Here is a 21,961-nt window from a genome sequence, read left to right as displayed (position 1 = left end):
TTAAGGTCCAAACCCCAATTTCCAAGGATGACAAGTGAACACCACAGTGCAGAACAGTAGACAAAGTTTCTGTCACATTTGGGCTCATCATAAATCCAAATATTTCTAGTACCCTGTTTTACTAGCTAAAAGAGGGAGGGGGAGAAAGAAAAAAAAAAAAAAAAAAAAAAAAAAAAAAAAAAAAAAACCAAAAACAACTCACTTCTTCCAAAGAGATGAGACACAGGTTTTCCAAGAGCTGACTTCTTTTAATAGTAAAAAATAACAAGAAACATAGGAAAAAAGGCCTTCTAAATGTCAATGGGAAGTTTTATTCAGAGAGATGAGCCCAATCCAGATATGTGAGAAAAACCAGAGTGCTCCAACCATTGCCCCCAAAGTTTCTACTACAGACCAACGTCCCACTCGATATCTAGCTCAACTGAAAATAAAGAATATTTATGAAATACACTTAACTGTATGCAAGAAACAATTGAGCAAGACTTAGATATGAGGGCTAGAAGTTTTGTTATTCATTTGGCTAGCCCAATGCCCAAATTAGACCAAGCTGCTGGTGGCTGTGGTCAACTTACTGCTCATTCCTGTGCCTAACAATTACAGAATTCTGATGGAGTTGAGTGAGAGGAATGGGGGGAAAGTACCATCAGTACACTGCCATTTTAGGATTAAGGCAATTTGTCCAGGTTCTCTTCTAAGAGGCCTTTTCCCAACTACTCATATAGTGACAAGCAGAGATCACTATTAACGTCAGTGGTTACTCTAGGAATTGGGAACCCACAAAACCTAGGCACATATCAAATGCCTAACCCCAAAACTCAAGTCCAAAATATGAATCTTTAAGTTTCAATAAAAAGCTTTAGGTATTTGGACTAGATTTAAATACTACCTACTGCTTTGTAGAGGAGATGACTAAAAAAAGCATGAAGATCTTTTGAAAAATGGTTGTTCAGAAGCAAGCAGTAGTCTTAAACCCCCAACTTAGTGATTGACTGACTGAGCTGAGGACAAACACAGCAATAATTAAATCTTTAGCAGAGTAAGCACAAACTATGCTTTAGCTTACAACTTGTCACAGTGACCATGGATCAGCATGGGGATTTTACCAAAGTGACTAAAACACAGTCTTCTACCAGGTCTCTTGGTCATCTCTATCAATTAAAAAAGTCTATCTTACAGTGAGGAAGTCACAACAATAAACTGCAAGTCAAGGGAAACTTGGCAATAAATGTTGTCAACAGGTGCTTAACCTCAGATTGGCTTTGTCCAGGAGTGCTTATAAGCTACACGAAGAAAACAGCTATTTTACACCACAGACTAGTTAGTAGAAACTTGATCCTGAGGAATGATGCACTGAGTGTTACTGCAGCTTTGTTTTAATGCCACTGCCCAGAGGGAATGTATCAGGTAACAGTCTGAAGTACAGTAGTCTCTCTCTAAGCTCCACATGACACACAAGAGGTTAGAAGAGCTTTGCAGAGGCATCATTAGTGCTGAGGGGTGACTGAACCAAGCAGGCATCCTAGACTTGGCCCAGGGTCATCACTTTTACCTAGTGCTCATTCTCAAATTACCCCTTGCAATAGGGGTCACCATAAACCTGAACTCAAACCAGCTAACCCACAGCAAATCAAGCTGCCAGGACCACCCAGAACAGAATGGGGCAGGCAGCTTGCAGCACAGTGATGAAAAGCTACCAAGTACACCAGCTTTACCTGCCAAGCCTGGATTATTTTGAAGGCAGTGGGACAAGCAGTGCCCCAGCAATCCCTGGTACTCCAGGGTCAACACAGCAGGTAGTGTGCAGTTTCAGGATACAATTTAACCATTCAAGGGTTTAGTATCTAAGAGCCAGGTTACAAAGCACCAGTATTTCCCACATGCCAGAGCATTCTAACAACCAGAGAGGGAACACAAGGATCCTGCAAAGCTCAAACCCAGGCATTTGGCTGTTCAGAGAGCAGCAATTCAATGTGGAGCTCCCTCAGAGGCCTCAGCATCAAGTTACATCAGCAAAAGCACAATAGTTATGGCAGGAAACTTCACTTTTCCCTAGCTCTATCTCACTAGGAATCCAATTCAGCCTTTTTTCATTCTCTAGCATTTCCTTTTCCAGGAGATGCACCTGGCCTGATGTTCAGCAGCCAAGGCATTAAAGACTAATAAAACAAGTCTGTGTTTCCAGCTTGTGAGGACTCCTCCCAAGCATCTCACCACTTCTTCCACGTGAGCCAATGCACAAAAAACAGTTCCTAAAGATCAGCCATGACGTCACAGAGAAGGCAGATACCCGAGTCTGAGCCCCTCTAGGCAACTGTTCACCTCTGCAATGGCTACAGCATGGGCTGGCTTCAAAAACATCTATGCAAGAGAGGACAGCAATTACAAACTCTTAAGTCTTCTCTATAGTGACACTCTATACTAGGCCAAGTATTGCTTTCCATGCAGGAGTTATTCTTGCCTAGGATTTCATTCCAGCAGGAAGCTTGCACTAAGTTTAACACATATGACAACACTGGCATCATGTTAGTTTCTAAAAAGTCAAAGTCTTGGATGACAGATGTCTTGTCTGTAAACCACACCAAGTCCAAGCCACAGTTAATGAAAAAGGCTGGGTTTGCTTTCAAGTTTAGCTACTTTGGCTGACTAATCAGGAAGCCTTTAATGAAAAAAACATACAATATAATCCACCAAATTATTTATCTTTTTGCTACCGAAGTTGCTATCAAAACTGTTCAGGAAATTAAGCTAAAGCCTGCTTAGCTACATACAGTCCACTTGGTAGATTGCATCCCTCCCTGCCTTCCTAAGGTAAATGAAGTCTGAACAGAGAAGTAGCCTCACTGCTCTGTTGAGACAGTCTTTATGAAGTAGTTATGAGAAGTGGAAAGAACTTCTTGGTCTTAGAGAAGCAGGCCATTTTTACCATCATTTAAGTACAGCAGTGCTGCTGTTTTCCACCTTGAATGGCAACCAAACATTGGTGTTCCATCCGCTTTCTGCTTTACCTTCTAAGCCTTAATCATCTGTTGGATCAGGCACTTTGGTCTTACAAGCTTGCAGAAACAGTAATAAATAATTATAGAAGTAATAAAAAAGATTCAGTGAACAAGCATTCTTGAGCATTGCATTACCACATAATAAATAGCTCTAAGATTTGCCTTTCTAATCTACATCTCTGGTTAAACAAAAGAAACTCAAGATCCTCAAGATCGTTGCTATATGTATTTTACTATTGTAATTCAGTGAAAATCATCCAGTTAATAACACCATTACATAACTGAGTCATTTTTAACCTTCCTTATAAAGCCCGGGAGTCTCAAAGCAGCAAGTTCAGCACACACCCTTCAGGAAGATCAGCCCTCTGTACCTCCAAGGGAGTGCATTCTCTTCCAGAGACTATTCTGAACTCAGGCCCAGACTTTCAACACATACAGATTCTGTGGAGAGCTCTGCTTAGGGTTTGTACACCTCTTCAAGTGAGGGTTAAGAGCAGTAAAAAGGAAGAATTTTACCCTAACCACTCAAAATGCTGTCTCATGCCGTGACCAGGTGATAGTGATAACCTAGTAAGCTCAGTGGTAACAGAAAGGCAAAGCTTCAGGACCGGCCTGAAGTTGTACAATGAGAAATTCATTTTAGGGGGCACTTTCAGAATTCGTACTGTGGCGGGAGTGCACATAATCCTGCAACTTATAGTGACTTGGGATTTTTGTTGGTTTTGCTGCAGACCTGTGAGGAAGAAAATCTGGTCAAACCCCAAAGTAAGCTGTGCTACCCTCCAACTGTGCCAAAATTGTTTTGAAAGATAGTCAGAAAAGCTTTAGCTTCATGCTGGACTCAAGAATATTTTTCCAAGTTAACTGTTCAGACTGTGGCTCCAATTCTATTTAAAGCTTCAGTTCTTCATTTCAAGGACTTTTCACATTACCAAGTTTTAGATTATGTTTTGGTGTGTTTTTAGGAATGCCACCTTCCAAGTTTTTGTAGTCAAGAAAAATTGAACCAGCTTATGCTTTATGAATAGACTTACTAAACTATCTTCAACTTCCAATAAATTAATCTTAAACTCAAGGCAGGACCACATAGCCATAGGCACTACAAGAAACAACATTTATGTCCTCTGCAAGACAGACGGTATCCATACTGTTACCAACTCACACAGACACAAAGTGAAAGAGACCCAAGCATAACATGAGCCCAGTCTTGGCACAACTAGTTCAATAGAAATTTGGCCAGAACCCGGACTGAGGAAGAGTAATGAGGTTAGGAAATAGAAAGCAGAGTTTTGCTGCTACCCCAGGAGCAGCTTCTGCTTAAGGCATTTTACAGTCAATTAAGCAACCCAGTTTACTGAATATTCCATTTAGATCCCTGTTAACAGCCACTTCCAGAGCTAGTACAAAGTTTTTTAACTGCTCCTCTTAGCATCTGACTGCTGGTTCTCTTCTCCCCACGAAGAGGTAATAAGGCTTTTTGGCATTTGTAGAGATACTCTTAAAGATTCATAGCAGGTCACCAGGCTGCACAATCCCACTGCACCACCAGGAAATGGACAGTCTGATACAGTCATGTTTCCATTAGAGAACATCCAACTGACAACTTATTACTTGTCTATATTTACACTTTTGGCTCTCAGTAGCCTCCAGCCAGGAGCACTCGAGGGAAGCGATCAATTGCAAGGCAACCAAGTGGGGTAGGACTGGCTGTACAGCACAGGGGCGCTTGCCAGGTAGTAGTTGCTGAAGTTTGCATCGCTGACATAAGGTGCTGGCTGGTAGTAACAGGTCACATTAGTGGCATTAGGGATGACGTTCTGTTCTGCCAGCACCTTGAGTGCCAGCAGAGAAATCAAATTGAGAGTCTGCCTTCGTTCATGCCCCATGAGGCAGACGGTGCTCTCATTCACCACCCTGCGCAGAATCATGAGGTAGTCGTACTTGCTCCTCTCTTCTTTGGAGAAGTGGTTCTGAAGGTAGGTCTCCAGCTTTCGCTGCTGATCCAGGATGTCTGGGAAGTCTATGAAGAATCGGGAGCACATGTAGCGCTCCAGCGTTTTGATCTCGTCCTTATCCATAGGCCTGAAGTCTCGTACTAAGAGGTTACTATACTTCAGCAGCCCACCACCTCGGATCTCTTCAGGATTTTTGGTAGCAATCAGCTTGTTCTGGAGGTGATCAAAAGCTGCTTCAAAGTCTCCATACATGCTTTCCCCAATCACAGTTGGGTGGAAGTGCTCCGACATGGGTGTTTCTGAGTAGTCATAGTAAAAGAGCAGGGAGTCCAGAATTATCTGGAACGAGTCCACGCTGAACTCAAACTGCCGCCGTATGCAGTCTACAAACTTAAGCTCCACGTTTTTGCCATGCTTGTTGGAAAGCGATATCAAGCTCCAACGGTCAGTGTCCGTGTACACTTTGACCAGCTTCTGGATGTAGGCTTCCTTCAGTGTTACGGGACTGATTTTCAGCTTGCTTACTCCTTCCGGCAGGAAATTCAAGAGGGATCGCAAGACCACATCTCGAACTAACTGAAACTCTGCCTCACTTGGAAGAGAAACTTGAAAAATGAGATCCAGGTCTTTGCATCCCAGCCCATTATCCTTGACCAGGACGTGACCAGCTGCAGAACCGTTCAGACGGACATCGTGGACCACAATGCCTGCTTCGCTCAGCCGGCTCCGAACCGTCTGAACAATGTCCTTCAGAGTTATCTTCAGCGTCGGGAAGTTCCCCCGCCCATGGATGGGAACCACCTCTGTAAGAACCTCATGCAGACGGCTGACCTGCTCCCAGTTCAGAACACTGCAGGACATGGAGTCTGCTCTGCTACTTCCTTTGCCTGCCATCTTAGGGCTGTTCTTCTCCAAAGAAACTGTATGGAGGCAGAACATAAAAAGAAAAAGGCAAGTCAGAGCTTCTGTTTGTGTTTCTTAGATCTATTCCTAGGCTCTGTTTTCTGTCCATTCACACAGACACAAACTAGACAGAAGTAACTACGTATTAATTACTATCAGCAATCCTTTCAACTGAAATGAGACAGCTTTTCTATTGGTACAGGCAAAAAAAATTAGTTGCCATTGTTTTGGGGTTTTTTTTTTTGTTTTTTTTTTTTTTTTGTGAGGTAGAGTTACTTCAGGAAAGTAGTTTGTATCAAATGGAAATTACCAAAGATGACACAAGCTAAGGCTAAAGTCATCAGCAGCACCAGCAGAAGTGAGATGAGCTGCAAAGGACTTCTGAGAGTCAGGCTTTGAAGTTGTTTCATGATGCATAGAAAGCTCAAACTGCTGTCTCAAATTAACACAACTGTAGAACAGCCTCAGGTGTTAGTTTCAGGGCTTAGACATCCAGTCCACTGCAAATCTTAAATTATGTCAGAGATACAAGATTTCTTCCTTTACACAGAATGCTTTCCTTTCTAAATGATCCAGCATGTATCACTCACAGGATAAAGGCCATGTACATCTTGCTCCTGCAAAAATCTGCAGCTCTTCAACATCCTGGACAGAATTTCAGCTGCAAACTCAGGCAACAGCATTCAATGGACACTCCAGTCTTTGTAAGAAATTCCTTACCCTTCTTCAGAGACACTGCCTAACCAAACTACCTTTCTGGATATGTTCATACTTGCCCCAAGTTCTGCTCATTTGTGAAGGGCAAACAAGCTCGTAAGATCTGGGACAAATTCAGATGATGCCTATCAAGTTCATGTCACTCTTAACACCCAGAATCTCACTAACCAGACTTGGTCACAGCCTTGTCTGAACATTTTAGGCACAAGAAAATGATCTGATTAGATGTGACAAGATTCCTTAAGTCACTTGCCTTTTGTAGCATGGAGATATTTACAGATATTTTACAGTCATGCAACTCAAACTGGTGGTAATACCTTTTTCCTTTTTCAAGTGTTCCAGGTTTCTCTGTAGCCAGGTGCTTCCTGACAGCTACAGACTAATTCAAGCCTAACTTTCTTCTGCCCCAAGTACTCCTGAAGATTGCAGCTGTCAAGGTCAGACTAGTCAAACTTAAGCTAATTAACTGTTGCCTACCAAGAAGGAAAACCCAACCCTATAGTTTCCTAGCATGCAATAGCATAGTGCATGGAACATTTTTAAGCAAGTTTCAAAGAACAGCTATTGTCATCTCAGACCTCCCCTTTTTTCTGCTTTTCATTTTTGAGCAACTCATTTGACCTACCACCACTTTGGATGAAGAGAGTCAAACCTAAAGCAAGTACACAATGAGATTAAAATGCTTCTGAGGAAGTAGCTTCTGTCCTTGAGCACGAGCTGCTGCATTACAAAACTGTGCTGCCATGGATCACATCAGCACCAGCAGGCATGAAACAAACCTCTGATTTGCAAGGTGATTAATCTAGGACAAATCAAGAGGTTTTTTAAGCTTGATCTTTAATGCTCCAACACAGCAAACACACAAGCATTGAGCCTGCCAGCAGCTGCTGTCAGACAGTTCAAGCATATTAAAGTACATTTCTTTAGTAAACTCATTGTATTTCCATTAAACCCTTCAGATCACTAAAGGACACAAGAGTCTTCCCACGACTTCTAACTGAAGCTGCAAGAGCTTTCAGCTACTGCCTCTGAAACTATTCCCTCTCCTTCTTCCCATTTGTAGCCCTCTCTGCAGCCAAGACAACACACACAGCTCACTCATCCAGTGACCAGAAAGGATTTGGACCAGTGCTTTTAACCCCACCACACACACTTGGTTCTGCTTGGTGACCCTCACCTAGGAGAATAATGCACATTGCTGCCCCTGGGGGGAGGAAGACAAAGTATTTCATTTCCAGTTCAGCAGAGGGTTTAATTCTCAGGCTATCAACCTCCAAAGCCTCTCACCCCCAAATCACTAGTGTTTGCCTACTCGACAAGGATTATGTTAGTGACTACAGATTCCTAGCGACTCCACTGTATTTGGGATGCTAACATCTCCCATGCCTCTTGCTTCACTGCCAGCCATTCCCTTCACAAGATCTGACACCTGTAGACACTCACTCCTTGGGAAGAAAACCACTACGGAGGCAGCAGACACTAGCTACCTGTAATACCGAGTGTAAAGAGTATTGAATACAGCACTCAAACCAGAAGCAAAAAAGAGCGAGGACTACACACCTTCACCTTGGTCACGACGAGGTGCGTTACCCTGCAGCAGCAACCTTCTCCTATAAGACATATAATTTCACACAACACCCAGAAAAGTGCACGGGCCTGTCCCGCAGAGCCCAGCGGCGCCGGGGACGGGAGGTCCGGCTCCCTCCGCCTTACGCCGCCTCCAACAGCCGCACCACGGCAGAAGCGCTGCCGAGCCCCCGCTCCCAGGAGAGCCCGCCCGCCCCGGACAGGGGAGAGGAGCCCCGGCCCCGCCGCTCACCTCGGCCTCGCCGCTCACCGCGAGCAACCACGCCAACCCCACCGCTGCCCGCGACCGCCCTTTATGGCCCTCCATCGCCGCCCCGCCCCGCCCCGCCCCGCCCGGCCCGGCCCGGCCCTCCCGCCGCAGCGGGGGCGGCTCTGGCCGCCGGTCCGGCCGCCGGGCGCTCTGCCCGGGGAGCCCCGCGGCGCTCGGGGCGGGGAGCGGACGGGGGCGGCCCCCCGAGCCACGGAGCCCTCGCCCGCCACCTCGGGGGCTCGCCCCGCGAACGCCACTCGCAGCGCCCAGGTCCCCGCTCCCGTATAAATACATAGTTGCATATAAAGTTTGTATATAAATACAAACTTGTCAAAGGGCCCCTCCGTTCAGGAAAGACATTTCAGGGCTGCAGAGCCTCCAAAGAAGAGCAACGAAGTTGGTGAAGGATCTGGAGCACAAGTCCCATGATGAAAGGCTGAAGGAGCTGGCATTAATTTAGTCTGGAGAAAAGGAGGCTCAAGAGAGACCTTATTGCTCTCTACAACTGCCTGAAAGGAGGATGTAGCCGCGTGGTGATCTGTCTCTTCTTCCAGGCAACAAGTGACAGGAGACGATAGTTTTAAGCTGTGGCAGGTTCAGGTTGGACATTCAGGTTAGAAGAAATTCTTCACTGAAAGGGAGATTAGACATTGGAATGGACTGCCCAGGAAGGTGATGGAATCGCCGTCTCTGGAGTTGTTTATAGGAAGACTGGATGTGGCACATGTCAGTTGACATGGTAGTGTTTGGTCATAGGTTGCAGTTGATGACCTCAGAGATCTTTTCCAACCTAATTGGTTCTGTGATTCTGTGAATCTGTGGGCTTGCTGAAATAAAACAGGGCTTCCCCGAAGGCACCTTGTTCCAGACAGAAGAGCTGTCAGCAGAGATCCCAGACATCCAGCTCTGCCAGAGTTCTCTGTGGTGCTCAATTGGAAACAGCCAAAGCAGGCACTCATCCAGAACCTACAAGGAAGGGCTCACAAGGATGTTTGAGCAGTGCTGAAACAGCGTGCTACTGGAAACTGTGGCTGATGGGCTGTGGGACGCTCTGCGCACACGGACAAGGATGATGGAATCACTGGACAGGAATCAACTTGGAGATGCAGTGTCATAAAAATCAGCTGGTGGTTAATAGTGCAGGGTGCGAGATTGTGCGTTCTGGGGGCAAAAGTCACAATTTCTGCGGAGAACACAATGTTTCATCAAATACAGGGATATCTGCCTTTTGTTAGGATAATCAGGACTCAACAGAAGCAGGGGAAAAAATCAACACAACCTAGGACAGGCCAGCTGACATAATCCTAGTAGAAGTAAAAAAAGTACTTATAAAGCATTGGAAAAAAAAGATCACCACTACATCTGTTATACTGTTTGGCCATACACAGTCAAGAAGGATGAATTAAAACCTGCACGCATATGGAGAAGAGCTGGCCTTGAATGAGGAAACTGGAAAGGTCCTTTTTGCCTAGCAAACACAACAGACCTGCTTTGTTTCACCAACAAAGCCAGAGCTGAGCAGGAATAGGGATGGGTTAGATAATTATTTATTTTACTCCAATATTGCCCCACTGGGATAAATAACAGGAAACAAAATTACCTATTTAAATTAAAGGATAACATTGGCACAAGAATCAGATTTGAGACCAGCTACCACCTTGTTGTCCAATGAGATAAATAATGAGATTTTAGAGCCTTGCAGGAGGGAAGGGAATAAAACTAGGTTTAAGATGAAGCTAGAAAAGAAAATATGCAATATGATTGACTGTGGTGGTATGGAGCTGGACATGAGGATCCAGATGTCTCTCAACACTTTTCCCCTATGTTTCTAAAATTAGAAAGAGAAATAGGGAACTCAAAGAGAAGTAGTAGCACACATGAGAGAAGCATAACTGCTTCTAAGGAAATGTCTCACGTAGAGATTAAAAGAGTGAATGATCTCACCTCTTAAGCATATTTCTTCCGCAAGATTTCTGTCTCAAATTATATTGCCTTTTGACCATAGCCGATGATTTTGGGCAGCATATTTTCTGTTGCCACACGGGGATTAATTAAAGCACTTATTAAGAAATATTTTCTATTGGGAATATTTATTAGATGCCAATATAGACAAAGATAAACTGAAGCAAATACTGCTGTTACAGGTGTTAAAGTATTAATCAAAGGAAGAAATGTGAACGGCATACTTAAAAGTTCATACTTTACATTATTTGTTTAAAAGTTTTTGTTTCACAAAAACATCTGTAAACACAAAGAGGTATCTCCACTCTATTTCAGGGTGTTTTCTTTATCCTCTGAGTGGCAGGCCTTGAGTGTTTGTCAGGGGAACAGTACACTGCACAGTACTGCCTGCAGTGAACTTAGACCTCCTGACAATAAACTTGTTCTTTTTAATTGCTTTTCACAGGTGCCACACAAAGGGTCCTTGGGATGGGAATTGGAAATGTCATTAAAGCTGGCTGGACCGGGCTCCTAAGCAAATTGCAGGAATAATGAGGCATGCATCTTTGAGGAATGAACAAGCCCATTTACCCCTGAGGAGAAGCTGCCTTCTGCTATCCATCCACCCGTGTCTGTGCAGTGGATTATGGTGCCATGAGGATAGAAAACATGGAAATATACAGCTCACTGCTGAGACAAGACATTCAAAATTGTGGGCTACTGCTCAGGTGCTGTGGCTGCTGAGGAGGCTGACACAGGCCCAGACACAGCTCCAGGGTAACATCTTAATGTTTAGCAGTTATTTAGGACTTTCCTGCCAGCTCAAATTCTAAGTCTAGGGAGAAGTAATGGGTGAGTCCAATCTTTGCAAGACACTTTCTCCAAGAGTGACATGGGATACAGATAAAATCCTGCCACAAGACAGTGAGTGCTGGCCACCACCATGCTCCTCTGCTCTTGGACAATTGTCATCTCCCCCTCCTCCCACAGCTGCTCCATCCCTCATCTCTGCCTGTTGCTCCAGTGTTTCCTCCCAGCTTCCTCTCTCCTCCCCTCTCCTGGGGTGTACCCTTCTTCAGGATACACAGCACTGGATGTGTTTCAAAGGGTTTTCACACAGGGGATGGGGAATGAAGAAGGATCAGCTGGCTCCTGGGAAGGCAGTGTGACAAAGGGAAAAGAGTCTGTGGCTTGCCAAAACAGAGGCAAGTATGGAGTTATATTAAAACAGTGCAAGTTGTTCATTTTTATCCAGTAAATAGGGCGGCAAATCTGGCAGAAGAAACTCACTTAAAAGCCTGTAAGTGAGCTCAGTGACCTGGCACTGTCAGATTAGTTTCCTTATGTGATGCATTGCTGAATGTAATGTGTCATCATAAATCTTGGTTACTACAGCTGTTAAAGCCATAAAGTGAAGCACAGTTATTAATACCCAGTAGTAGTAGCTGTCAGGCCCCATTCTGTAATTGAGCATCAGATCTGCATTTGGAAAACTCTTCTTTTTTGTCTGACATGTGGAGTAACTGCATGTCTGCAGATGCTGAGAGAGAGGAGACAGGTAGGAACATCCCACCCACACAGGGCTGTGATGAAATCCTCCTGCAGAATATCAAGAGTGAGCATCTTTCTCTGTTTCTCTAGCTACCTCTGCAAGTCTGAGGTTTCCTGCTGGGAGGTGAAGCAATTCTTCCTCCTGATATATGGATAAAGGTAAACACATGAATATAGACACACAGAGTGTAGTTATGCAGGGAACAGCAGCCTTTCAAAATCAGAAGATAAATTTGCTATTAGAAGCACCGTGACTGCTGGAAAGTCCCTGCTCTAAGGCATGCGATGCTGCCATGGAGGACTTCCCAGCTCCCACAGAGTTCTGAGCTCAGCAAAACACTCTTTCTCCAGGAGGCAAGAAATGGTACTGGGCCCCTTCACCAGCAGGACCCATGCAAAGTAAGTTCCTGCTGCATTTAGATGTGAGGAAGACACAGAAATACAGAGCTGCTGTCTCTCACGTATGGCTTTTTGAAGATGTCCCCACTACTTTGCTGTGTGCCACCCCTGGCAACCTGGGCTGTGAGCTGCAGACTCTATTCACAGATCCTCTGATGTACAGACCCCAAACTACCCAAGAGCCAGAAGGAACAGAGTGCAATGAAAGATGCAGACAAATTCTTCTAGGAGGGAAGAGGGTGTTATGCCTCTGCCCAGGCTGCAGCGCTTTTGCTCCCACAGCAGGAAAATCGGTTTTGCTGGATCCTGGCTGTGAGGATCCAGAGTGGGCACCCCAGAGAAGGCTGGCATTTTCCGTTCCCTTAGGAAGCAGCAGGGCAGACACATGCAGAGATGGAATGCACTTGCTGGAGCAAGTGGGCAGCAGCCCATCATCTGACTGGCTTTTTCTGTGCACCTGAGCTCACCCCAACTGCTTAATTAGTCACATGGTTTCCTGGAACCTGGGGGAGAACATCGCAGTTTTCGGTGGTAGAGGAGAAGATGATGGGGGGAGGCGGAGGTGGGGGGAGAACAAGCATTTGCAAATCAGACTGAAAAGAAATATTTACTCTCATTTGGGAGTCATGAGCAAATTCAGGACACATCGCCTCAGGCTGCAGGTGGCAGATACAGCAAAGGGGGTGTGCAGAGAAGCAGTGAGGTTTAGGGAGTGCAGTTTTGGTCGTGTGAAGCCATTAGGTACTGAGCTGTCTGTGGGCTCTGCCCCAAGGACTTTGTACTTACCCCCACTACAGCTTTTCAGTTTGAAATCACATCTTTTTCACATTCCCTCATTGTCTGTGGCTTTAGAAAGCAGTGTGGAGGACTGCAGTGCTGACACTACCACTGGACCAGCCTCTTGGGATCCTGCATCAAGCCCTGCCTGGCTTTAGTTGCAGACAGTACTGTTTGCCCCTGCACATTCACAGATTTGAAGGTTAACAGAGATTATTAACCGCCCCTTAGTATTCACATACTATCTGGATAATGTAACCCTCCTGTAAAACTCACAGCCCCTTCAGTAACTTGCAGGTGTCTGCAGAGTTTTTTCAGATCACTCAAGAAATGAATAATCTGTTTTTTCCCCACGGTAGTTTGCTACAATTGTTATCTGCTTTCACAAGTAAAAGTCCATACACAGTTTTATCTGGTTTTGATTTCCACCTGTCTTTCTTTTCAGTATGTGTGCTTTTTTCCCCCTGCTGTTACTGGAAAGTTGCCTGCATTTTTAAAGGCTTTTTCAGTAAACCTTTTATTTCTTGCTGGTGGCAATGGCAACTGGAAGAGGACATTTTGCACATTTATGTAGCTTAAAATAATCTAAATGAGAGTTGTCAGAGGCTCCCCTTACTCAGATACACAGGCACACCCTCTGGGTCACATTTATGCGATTTAGAACTGATCCATCCAAAGAGGGGATCTGCCTTTCCCTGGAGCAGCCTGCCAGCAGCACTGATGCACAATCCCACAATCACACAGGCTCTGGGGCAAGCACAGGAGTGAGGCAGCATGGCAGCAAACTTCAAGCAGTGCCCTTGCACCCTTGGAAACCTTGGGGCCAATCTCAACTACAAAGAGTCGTCTCAGTCTGCTCAGTGGGCCACCGGCAGCACATGGAAACTCCACAGCTCTGGAAGCTGCCATCCCACTGCCCATCTCCCAGCAGGACTGACAGCTGGTGCATGCTGTCTGCTGGCACTGGTGAGGAAGTGTCTCGTGGGTAGCATCCTCACAGCATCTCTGTGGTGGCCTATCCCTCCTGCCACACGGGAGCTGCTCCGCGGTACCCCAGCTCCATCCACCTCTCCTGTGGGAAAGGGATAACAATCTCCCTTCGCACCCGGTTTCAGCCTCACCTTACCAGGTCTGAGGTGACTGCCAGTCTCACCTCCTCCATGGCTAGTCAGCATCGTGCAAGGATCCCAGAGGCCCTTGCAGATGTTTTTGCAAGTTTTGCCTACGGCTGTCTCACATGGAGCTGCACTAGAACAATCCCCCAGTGACGGTAATTAGGGACTTCAGGCTCCTCTATCCCATATAGCGGAGACAGGGTAAGGTTCTGTGTCCCAGCCATGGAGAGAGCATAGCACAGGTTTTTATAACAAAATTTGACATTTTGCCATGATAAAAAGTGGATGGAGCCAGGCTCTTCTCACTGGTGCCAGCCACTAGGACACAGGCAGAAACTGATGCACAGTTCTTCCTCCTGACTGTGAGGAAGAACTTTACTCTGTGTGTGATCATGCACTGGAACAAGATGTCCAGAGAGGTGTGGAGTAAGACAGAAGGGAGCTGGCAAGCAAACTTTCTAATACAATTTAAAGTATTAGAAAGCAGGGATTCTTCATTATGAGTGTGCTGGATTCCCAGAAGGTATCTTCTCTAATATAGCTGCGTCCAGAGTAAGATTCCATCATGACCATACATACTCATTGCAGTGTACTTCCTAGCTAATAGAGAAACAGCACTTTTCCTTGAACTAATTTGCATGGATCCACCTCAGAAGTCCTTTATGGTCCTAGAGGGTCATCTAAAGGGGTCTCTGGTGGTCATACTCACTGAGTGCCCCTGAGAGGAAAGCTAATGTCTTTACAAACAGTTTGATGGGTGAAGGTATGGGTGTTAAAGTCTTTGACATGGGTCTTAACGTTTCTGCCAACTTTGGGCAGCAGAGACCAGAGACCTTGACTCCTGAAACAGACAAGGGTCTGCACAAGACTGAAATTCTGAATTTCAGGGTAAAATAGTAGGTTCAAGGCAGGAATATGTGGCAGGCGGTTCAGGAAGGCTGTACCTTCCCAGTACCTCAGCAATACAGAAAGGAAAAGGGCAACATGTGGCCAGGAGTTAAGGATAAAAGGCGGCTGTGCCCTCCGAAACCTTGAGAAAGAAAACCTGTAGGTGTGTGCCCCAGTGAACTCTCCCTTTATTTGAATACAGTTGCAGGACACCTCTGTCTCCTTTTTGGACATAAACCTCTGGCATTTGTGGGTTTTCCTGACACCCCCAATGATGCAGATGACCTTGGCTTGAACTTCTCTTAGGGCATGCACTGTTGCTGCTTGTTGCATGGCTTTGCCACAAAAGCTGCTATATTCCTCATTATCTGTTTATCCACTGGTTCCAGCTATATATAGCATCCTGTGTGTCTACTTTTGTACTCCTTTATTTATTTTGCTAGATAAAGTTCTATTTAGCAGCTTCAAGGGGAACTGAAAACTTCTCTGTGTTGTCTGTCAGGAGTCTCCCTCACTGGAGATACTCCAGAACCGTCTGGACACAATCCTGTACCGTGTGCTCTTGCACGACCCTGCTTGAGCAGGGAGGTTGGACCAAATGACCCACTGTGGTCCCTCGCCACCTAACCGCTCCTGTGATACATATTTGTTTTCTGAGGATTTGTAAGGAGACAGAGGGGTGGGGGGAAAAAAGACGAGTCAAGACAGACACTCATAGTCCCGGTGAGAAAAGAATCCCCACGGTAGGCACAGCTGCGAGACGATGACTACGGAAATGAATCTCTCCACACTGGCAAGGGAAACGGAAAGCGGTGCCGTGCCGGGGGCGGCGCTTCCCTCCCGGCTCCCGCAGCCATGGCGGCTCCCGGCGGGATGGTGCCGGTGCTGGCGGGGCTCTTCGTGGGCGGCGCGGAGTCGTGCTCGTCCCCGGAGGCGCTGTCTCAGGCGGGGGTGGTGGCGGTGCTGACGGTGGACGCGGAGGAGCCGCCGGCCGTGCCGGGGGTGCGGGCCATGCACGTCCGGCTGCGGGACGAGCCCGGCGCGGACCTGCTGAGCCGCCTGGACGAGTGCGCCGCCTTCCTGGGCGCGGCCCGGGCGGGCGGCGGCGCCGCGCTCGTCCGCTGGTGAGCCCGGGGCCGCGGCGGGGCCCGGCGCTGCCCGCCGGGCGCTGCCGCTGACGGGCCGCCCTTGCCTTGCAGCCACGCCGGGGTGAGCCGCAGCGTGGCCGTGGTCGCCGCCTACCTGATGAAGACGCAGGGGCTCGGCTGGGAGGAGGCGCTCGCCGCCGTCAGGGCCGCCAAGCCGGACGCGCAGTGAGTGCCCCGCCCGCGCCCTCCGCGCCCGGCCGGCCGGCCGGCGGCCCCCTCACCCCGCTCTGCTCTCCACCCCGCCGCAGGGTGAACCCGGGCTTCCAGGGGCAGCTGAAGCTCTACGAGGCGATGGGGTGCGCCGTGGACACCAGCAGCGTCCTCTACAAGCGGTACCGGCTGGAGATGCTCAGCGAGAGGTTCTCCGGTGAGTGGGAGCAGCGCGGGTGCGCGGAGCAGTCTCCCAGCAGGGGAACGGGCTGTCCCGGAATGAACCCTGCCAAAGGGGCTTGACTTCGAGTGCTGCCCTCAAAGGAGCCGAGCCTGCACTTGGCCAGGGCAAGCATTCACGTTATACCATCCCTAGGGAATCCCAGCTCATCAGTGGAGGGGAAAATGTGCCTTTGAGAGATGCGTGGGAAATAAGATCTATAGGAGCTGCACTCTTTAGTAAAGTGCGAAAAATGGTAAAGGCCGATTTGATATTTTTCGTGATTTTTACATCCCTGCGAGGCAAACAGCATCCTCTGAAAATGTGTCAATGCAATGAAAAAAAATAACATTAGAAACTTGAGATAAAGTTGAAATGCAGGTAATGAAGTAAACTTTCATACCTTAATTTGCAAAAGATAGGTGTGCATCGGTGTAATTTTATAATAAAATAATAATCTGTAGCTTTTCTCGCAAGATTTGAGTGTTGCATCACAGTGCTGTTGCCCTTTATGTGTCATTGTCCTTAGCAGTTCTCATCTGCAAGCTGACTTTCTGTATTTTGGGCACTCAAGTATTGGCACAACTGCTCAGAAACCTCCTCTACCTTTGCTTTCTTCTGAAGTAAGAACATAAAGCAAAATATAATTATTTTACCATGGTTGAGGCCACAGTCTAGATCCCACTTCCTTGCATTAAGCAAATCCCAGTCTTAGGCATGACGGGATGAGGCTCTTTTGTTTTTAGCTTAACCTGTTGGAATTGGTGAGAGAGCAAATGAAAGGGAAGAAGGTGGCTCCTGCAGGCTGTGACTGGGGCAGGGGCACACTCCTGTCTCATTCCCAGGAATGCAGCGTGGCTGAGCTGACCTGATTCACAGCATGGTCCTGACCCCTCTGCAGAACCTCAAGACTTGCCCCGAGAAGTCTTTGCAGTTGATCCTACCACTATGTGTCAAACTTTGAACACAGAGGTTCTCTACAGATGCAGGAAATGCAGGTACTTTATGTATTAAAAAAATACGTATTTTTATATATTTATAAAGTACTTTATATTTCTCCTTAAAACGTCATTGTGAAATCTACTGAAGAGTAGAATAACCAGTGTGAATCAGTGGGCACGTCATTGTTCTCAGGTCAGCGATGAGCTGTTGCCTACGTTTCCATATTGTGTTTGCAAAAAAAAAAAAATAAAAAGTACAAAATACAAAACCTTTTGTTCCCTGGAGTGGTGCTTGTGAACCTTCTAGACTAATCAGAAAAATGTAGAATTTGTACTCCCGTTTAATTATTCAGAGTCAGGAGGTCCATATCCTTATTTTCTATTGTCTGTAGATTTGCCCAGTTTAAAAACCTGTTTATTTTACTTCTTTTCTTTCCCATCTTCTGGAGGACAGACGCGCTTTATTCCGTAGCTCCAGCATTTTGTCCCACACGGAAGGAATGGGACCGACAGCCTTTGCCCACAAGAGGATAACAGAGTCTGCACGGCTTTCTGGGAATGGCCAGGAAAAGTGCACCTCGTACTTCATCGAGCCCGTGCAGTGGATGGAACCGGCATTGCTCGGAGTAATGGAAGGACAGGTGAGGTGGAGCGTGAGCTTTAGTCTTCAGATTTTTGGTTTGGGTTTTTTTTTTTTGCAAAGGTAGAATTGTGTTTCTTCCCTGAAAGGAAAACCCCCACACAAGGTCCTAGGCCTCCCCAGCCTTTCTGATGTAAATTTTGCAGCTTATGGGCAGATGCTTAAATGTAAAATACTCTTTCACAAGAGATGATGCTCTGCTTGTGCTGACAACACCAGCCAGGATCTTGGAGAGGGTTTATCTGCTGTTTGTTTCTATTACGAGAAAGACTTGTGTGTGGGACTTCAGAAGCCTGTTGTGGTCTCAGGCTGACTGAGTCTTTTGGACCCTGGTAAAACTGTCTTGGAATCCCAACAGGTCCCAGCAGCTGCATCTCCACACCCTCCCTTCTGCCAGCACATCTGCCTGCCCCCTGTTAGGGTTTTCTGCCTTCTTTTCCATGGGGTTCCCGGCACGGCGTCCCCTCAGCCCCCACCGCCGCCCTCACAGCCCCGACGGCGCGGTCCCTGCTCCGTGCCCCCGGGGACTCCTTGCCACACCCCAGGGCTAAAGAGCCCAACCAGTTTGGCTTTTTGGCCTGTTTCTAACTAGGTCCACATCAACACAAGTCTGAGACTGAGTCCTGGGTTTTTCTTGCAGCTTCTGTGTCCCAAATGCACGTCGAAGCTGGGCTCCTTCAGCTGGAGGGGGGACCAGTGTTCCTGTGGCCGCTGGGTGACACCGGCCTTCCAGATCCACAAAAGTCGTGTGGATGAAGTGAGGACATTGCCTGTTGGTAACTTCCAGACTGCCAAAACCTGAACTCATCACTTCACTTGATGGATTTCTTAACATCTACTGAAAACTACTAGTCCACGGTTGCCAGGAAATGAGCTTATGACTTCCAACCCTTTGTGAGGTGGCAGAATTACTTGAACACCTTCAGCTTGCTGTATCTCTTAATATGTTCTATGAAATATCAGAACAGTCTCTTCAAAGAGGTGTTAGAGTAGTCAAATTTACAAAATGGGCCAAACATGATGTTTTTAGTGCATTCTTCATTTATGTGTTGCTGTTCACAGAAGATCTCAATGCCTTATTCAAAAACAGTTGCTGTGGGCAGTAGTGCTGCTCAGCTTCTGATCCAAAGGGCCAAGTGCTCTCAAATGGTACAGGTACAATTGTTTTGCGTGCATGGCAGCAAAAGGCAGACTTACAGTTACACTTTTATTGTATTAAAAGTAATCCTAAAAATACCTGCCCCAAGAGTATTTACTACTTTGTAACTCTTTCATGTAAAGAGTGAGGGCATTGTGCAAGCTGTAATGGAATGGGAGAAATGAAGTAAAGAGTCCATGCAAAATTACTGTTTGCAGTTTTGAAGAAATCCCTAAAATGATGAAGTAATTTTTTCTAAGCAAGCTGTCACCTTTTGTGATAGGCTGCTGTGTACACCACTGTGGCCCAGATTTGGTCTGACATAAGAAAACAGAAAAACAGATAAAACCTAATTTAAATCAATTTTATTTTCATTGACTTGAACAAATTTTTTTAATTTATTTTTTACACAATTTCCAGCAACGTACATTATGAAATATACAAGATAAAGTAGGTGGTGGGGTTCTGCCCATGTTGTAATTCCTCCCACAGCTGTGGAAAGAAGACTTGCAGGACACAGTGAACATCAGAATCTCAACACTGAAAACAGACACAAAACAAAAAGGACAAAAATATATATGAAACTTTGAACTGGTCACACTTCAGGGCCAGGTACAGCACAATAAATATTAGAACTGCATTATCTTAGACATCTTCTGTAAAGTTTATAACATCCTCTATTTAAAGAGATAAGAACATCTGGTTTCTAGCATGAAATGCTACATTGTACAGTGGTGAAGGGTACAAACAATGAGCCCAGCAAGGGCTTGGATGGTGCCTACTCATTCACACATGCTCGTTGATAAAATAAGCAGCATACACCAAAAGTTTAGTGAGCTGTAAACTTAAGCGTTCACTACCAGAATATCAGCTGGAGGAGCAGTTTCTTTTTGGGAGAACCAAAAATAGTCAATCCCTTAAGTTTCAGCTGGGCTCTCCCCTGACAAACAGTGGGTTGATACCATAATGGAAGTGGCAGCATTTGGTCCGTAGCACAAGATCCCTTTGCATCACTACTGTTCAAAGCTGGCGCCGGTGGAAATACTTCAGTGCAGAATTAACGCTCACGCAGGCACGGTGTCACCAACAACAGGTGCTGTCTCAGGACTAACAAAGCAGTAGGTGGCAGCTGGAACCCAGCTGGGCAGAGGATGCCACCTGACACAATCGAGAGGGAGAGACTGGAGAGGATGCCAGCATCTCTCTCTCTTGCACTCTGGAGCAATGGGATGAGTGCTGGGCTCAGGGAGTTGGACAGAAAGGCTGCGCTCTGCTCATTCCTCATCTCAGTCTAGTTTTACCAATAAAAAAGCCTAAAAGACAGCAGTTTCAGCTGCTTGACAGAGTGCTTCCAGAGCACAGAGCAGAAGACCAGAGCCACTGGTTTCTCTTCCATCGTAATCAACAAGGCAGGAGTAAATACATTTTGTACTCGTCAACCTTCCCCCATTCATCCCCTGCCCCCAGCTGAGCATCATACATTCCTCTTACACAAGAACTGGGGACCTTCTGTGCCACCACCCAACCGGCCAGGTGAGCACAGGTGGAGGAAGAAGGCTAAGCACGTGCTTTCCTTTCCTTGGCATAACCTGGGCATTGCACTGGGGGCAATTGCACTGGCAGAGCACCACCAAGGAAGGACCACGCTGTGGTCAGCACATGTGGCATCACTGTACCTTGCCAACCATGCCCTGCAGTACATGGCAGCATCACAAGCTTCACAAAGTAAAGCAGCTGAGTGTCAGGAAATTTTACGGGACGAAAGGGAGCCAAGAAGGTAAAATTCTGCTGGAAGCTGAGCACCCTGGCTTTGATTTTAGCTGATGCTGAGTCCAACAGTCCTATCTGTATTAAGTAGGAAGATAAAATTGTATTTCTCCAGTGTACAAAATTATACCAGTCGCTTGCATGTGCTCATCTTCTAGTTAGTCCCTTCTTGAAAAGGACCAGTACTACCACATTTCAGTACCAAAAGACTCAGCTGAGAGACTCAGAAATGACAGAGTAGTGAAGAATTTTTGGTTGTATCAACATGTCATCAGAATATGGTCAAAAATTCTGTTTTAGAACAGGGAGTTCTATAGTTTTATAAGTCTGATAGTCACTTAGCAAAGTGGCAGGTGTAAATGCCCTTCCCACTGCCAGCTGGCAATGTACTGCAACGACTGCATGAAGACCTACACCTACACCTCCTCTGCCAGTGCAGCTCAACTGGTTACACCCCGAGGTGAAAGACTGGTTACCAGCAGAGCTGGGAGAGGAAAGGTGAAATTTTTCCCACCCTAGAAGTGTACAACAGCATTTCCTCACTCAGCCAGGCCCATTCACACATCACTCACCACTTCAGACGCACAAAGCAATGCCAAATACAAACTAAGAGGAATGTTTTTTGTAAAGACACTCTCTGAGTATGAACAGGGGAAACACAGGGTTATTTATCAACTCAAGTACTGTTGCATCATTCTTGTAAGGTAGGGAAGCAGAGGAGCTGAGATGAGGAACTGAGAGGACAAACTGGAGTGGTCACAGAGGTCGAGTCTAGTCTTCCAGACTGCGAAATGCATTCTGCATATCCTCAAACAGCTGAGCATAGTCCGCCTTGATTTTTGTTTCACCATCTTTGACGGGGTCCTGAAAGAACACAG

The 21,961-nt window shown here is 46.4% G+C and overlaps 3 protein-coding genes across 4 annotated transcripts in view; 1 reads left to right on the top strand and 2 right to left on the bottom strand.

Annotated features, from left to right (window-relative positions):
• Nucleotides 1–1,632: 1,632 nt before the first annotated feature.
• On the bottom strand, nucleotides 1,633–8,391 carry TENT5C (terminal nucleotidyltransferase 5C). The gene is made up of 2 exons (XM_038154350.1): nucleotides 8,132–8,391; nucleotides 1,633–5,871 (listed from the first exon to the last, which is right to left on the bottom strand). Exons 1-2 carry the CDS (start codon nucleotides 8,190–8,192, stop codon nucleotides 4,670–4,672), a joined length of 1,263 nt encoding a protein of 420 aa, XP_038010278.1. The 5' UTR covers nucleotides 8,193–8,391; the 3' UTR covers nucleotides 1,633–4,669.
• Nucleotides 8,392–15,882: 7,491 nt separating this feature from the next.
• On the top strand, nucleotides 15,883–19,515 carry DUSP12 (dual specificity phosphatase 12). The gene is made up of 6 exons (XM_038138075.1): nucleotides 15,883–16,203; nucleotides 16,279–16,392; nucleotides 16,476–16,594; nucleotides 17,499–17,595; nucleotides 17,993–18,179; nucleotides 18,819–19,515. Exons 1-6 carry the CDS (start codon nucleotides 15,935–15,937, stop codon nucleotides 18,978–18,980), a joined length of 948 nt encoding a protein of 315 aa, XP_037994003.1. The 5' UTR covers nucleotides 15,883–15,934; the 3' UTR covers nucleotides 18,981–19,515.
• A 151-nt stretch (nucleotides 19,516–19,666) lies between these two features.
• Nucleotides 19,667–21,961, bottom strand: part of ATP6V1A (ATPase H+ transporting V1 subunit A) — a 30,640-nt gene continuing 28,345 nt past the window's right edge. For both annotated transcript variants that reach the window (XM_038138054.1, XM_038138062.1), the window contains exon 15: nucleotides 19,667–21,947. In XM_038138054.1, coding sequence (XP_037993982.1) covers nucleotides 21,855–21,947 — 93 coding nt within the window. In that variant the 3' untranslated portion in view covers nucleotides 19,667–21,854. The remainder of the gene's footprint in view (nucleotides 21,948–21,961) is intronic.

Source organism: Motacilla alba, chromosome 1 (assembly GCF_015832195.1).
Source record: "Motacilla alba alba isolate MOTALB_02 chromosome 1, Motacilla_alba_V1.0_pri, whole genome shotgun sequence".
Classification (NCBI taxonomy): Eukaryota; Metazoa; Chordata; class Aves; order Passeriformes; family Motacillidae; genus Motacilla; species Motacilla alba.
Note: the sequence above shows the minus strand (reverse complement) of the source record. Positions and strands in the feature narration are given on the sequence as shown.

Coding starts and splice junctions, on each gene's coding strand:
- TENT5C (XM_038154350.1), bottom strand. CDS start 8,192: ATGTCTTATAGGAGAAGGTTGCTGCTGCAGGGTAACGCACCTCGTCGT. Junction 5,872..8,131: donor TCGTCGTGACCAAGGTGAAG/GTGTGTAGTCCT, acceptor GCCTCCATACAG/TTTCTTTGGAGAAGAACAGC.
- DUSP12 (XM_038138075.1), top strand. CDS start 15,935: ATGGCGGCTCCCGGCGGGATGGTGCCGGTGCTGGCGGGGCTCTTCGTG. Junction 16,204..16,278: donor GGCGCCGCGCTCGTCCGCTG/GTGAGCCCGGGG, acceptor CTTGCCTTGCAG/CCACGCCGGGGTGAGCCGCA. Junction 17,596..17,992: donor TACAGATGCAGGAAATGCAG/GTACTTTATGTA, acceptor TCTGGAGGACAG/ACGCGCTTTATTCCGTAGCT.